The 1,453-nt window shown below is 61.1% G+C and overlaps 1 protein-coding gene across 1 annotated transcript in view; it reads left to right on the top strand.

The window, feature by feature from the left end:
- Window positions 1-1,453, top strand: part of C1QTNF9B-AS1 (C1QTNF9B antisense RNA 1) — a gene marked incomplete at its 3' end in the record, with an annotated part of 3,102 nt that overhangs the window by 1,107 nt on the left and 542 nt on the right. Inside the window, exons 2-3 of the mRNA XM_010132437.1 lie at window positions 209-871; window positions 949-1,038. Coding sequence (XP_010130739.1) covers window positions 209-871; window positions 949-1,038 — 753 coding nt within the window. The remainder of the gene's footprint in view (window positions 1-208; window positions 872-948; window positions 1,039-1,453) is intronic.

The raw sequence follows: 1,453 nt of genomic DNA, 5'->3' as shown, positions 1-1,453 counted from the left end.
CCAGCGTCACCAGTGGCCCCAGCATCACCATCAACCCGAGGGTCTCCGGCATACCCAAAGTCCCCAGTGTCACCAGCACCCCCAGGGACCCCCCTGGGATCACCAGCATCACCAGTGCCTCCGGATGCATCCTTGGGGTCACCAGGGTCTTTGGGGTCACCAGCATCTCCAAGATTTCCGGCGTCCCCAGTGTCTCGAGGATCCCCAGGATCCCCTGCATCCCCAAGGTCCCCAGTGTCACCAGAGTCTCCAGAATACCCGAGGTCACCAGGGTCCCCAAGGTCCCCAGAGGCACCCGCATCCCCAGTGTCCCCAGGATCACCTGCATCTCCACAGTCTCCAGCATCACCTCCATCTCCACGGTCCCCGGTGTCCCCAGCATCCCCAGTGTCCTCAGTGCTCCCAGGTGGCCCATCCCTGCATGACCTGGTGGCCAAACTCTCCTCCTACAATGGCTCCTTGCTGCAGCGCCTGGAGAGCCACCTCCGGGCTACCAACTTCCCCCTCCGGGGCAATCAAACAGTGCCAGCAGTGGCCCGTGCCATCCTCTATTACCCGCTACGCCGCAGCCCAGCCCCATTGCGTCACCAGCTCCTCCGCCAGATCCCCCATCCCAAGCCCCAGCTGATACCAGGAGCTGCTGGTGAAGCTCTGGTGGACCTGGATGGGCTGCGGGGCCACGTGGAGACCGTGGTGATCCGTTACCGGCTCCTGGAAGAGCCAGAGGGGGCCGAGGGGGAGCTGCAGGTGCCAGGGGACACGGCGGTGGCCCGAGTCCCAGGGCTGGTGCCAGGGGCCATGTACCGGGTGGAGGTGCACGGCGTGGTTCGGGGGCATGTCTCCAAGTCCTACACCTCCCTGGTGACAGCAGGTGGGTGATGGTGATGGAGACAGGGACAACGTTGTATGGGGACATCCCATAACCACCTGCTCTTCTTCTGGATGCAGGGGTGGGTGGCAGCAATGAGCCACCACTGGACTGGGAGCACTTGTATGAGCTGGAGTTGACTGAGCCCCGAGGTGCCGTAACCAAAGCAGGTACCATCAGGTGGTCCATGGCAGCAGTGGGAGGGACGTGGGTGTTCAGGCTGATCTGACAAGTTGGGGATGGTTGAGTGGGTGGTTGGATGGATGGATGGATAGAAGGATGGATGGGTAGAAGGGCAAGTGGATAGGTGGGTGGGTGGATAGATGGATAGTGGTTGCATGGATGGAAGGTCGGGTGGGTGGTGGGTGGCTGGATGGGTGGTTAGAAGGTGGCTGGAAGAGGGTGTGGATGGATGGAAGGAAAGAGGGACGGGTGGGTGGGTGCATGGATGGGCGGGTGCATGGATGGACAGATGGTGGATGGTGAGTGGATTCAAAAATTCGTGTAAGGAAAAGCGACTGGAAACCCAGGTCATCAAGTGGATGGAAAACTGGAACATCCAATGGCCAGATGAGAGGACAGAGA

Source organism: Buceros rhinoceros, unplaced genomic scaffold (genome assembly GCF_000710305.1).
Source record: "Buceros rhinoceros silvestris isolate BGI_N320 unplaced genomic scaffold, ASM71030v1 scaffold13673, whole genome shotgun sequence".
Taxonomy (NCBI): domain Eukaryota; kingdom Metazoa; phylum Chordata; class Aves; order Bucerotiformes; family Bucerotidae; genus Buceros; species Buceros rhinoceros.
This window is presented reverse-complemented; position numbering and strand designations above follow the sequence as displayed.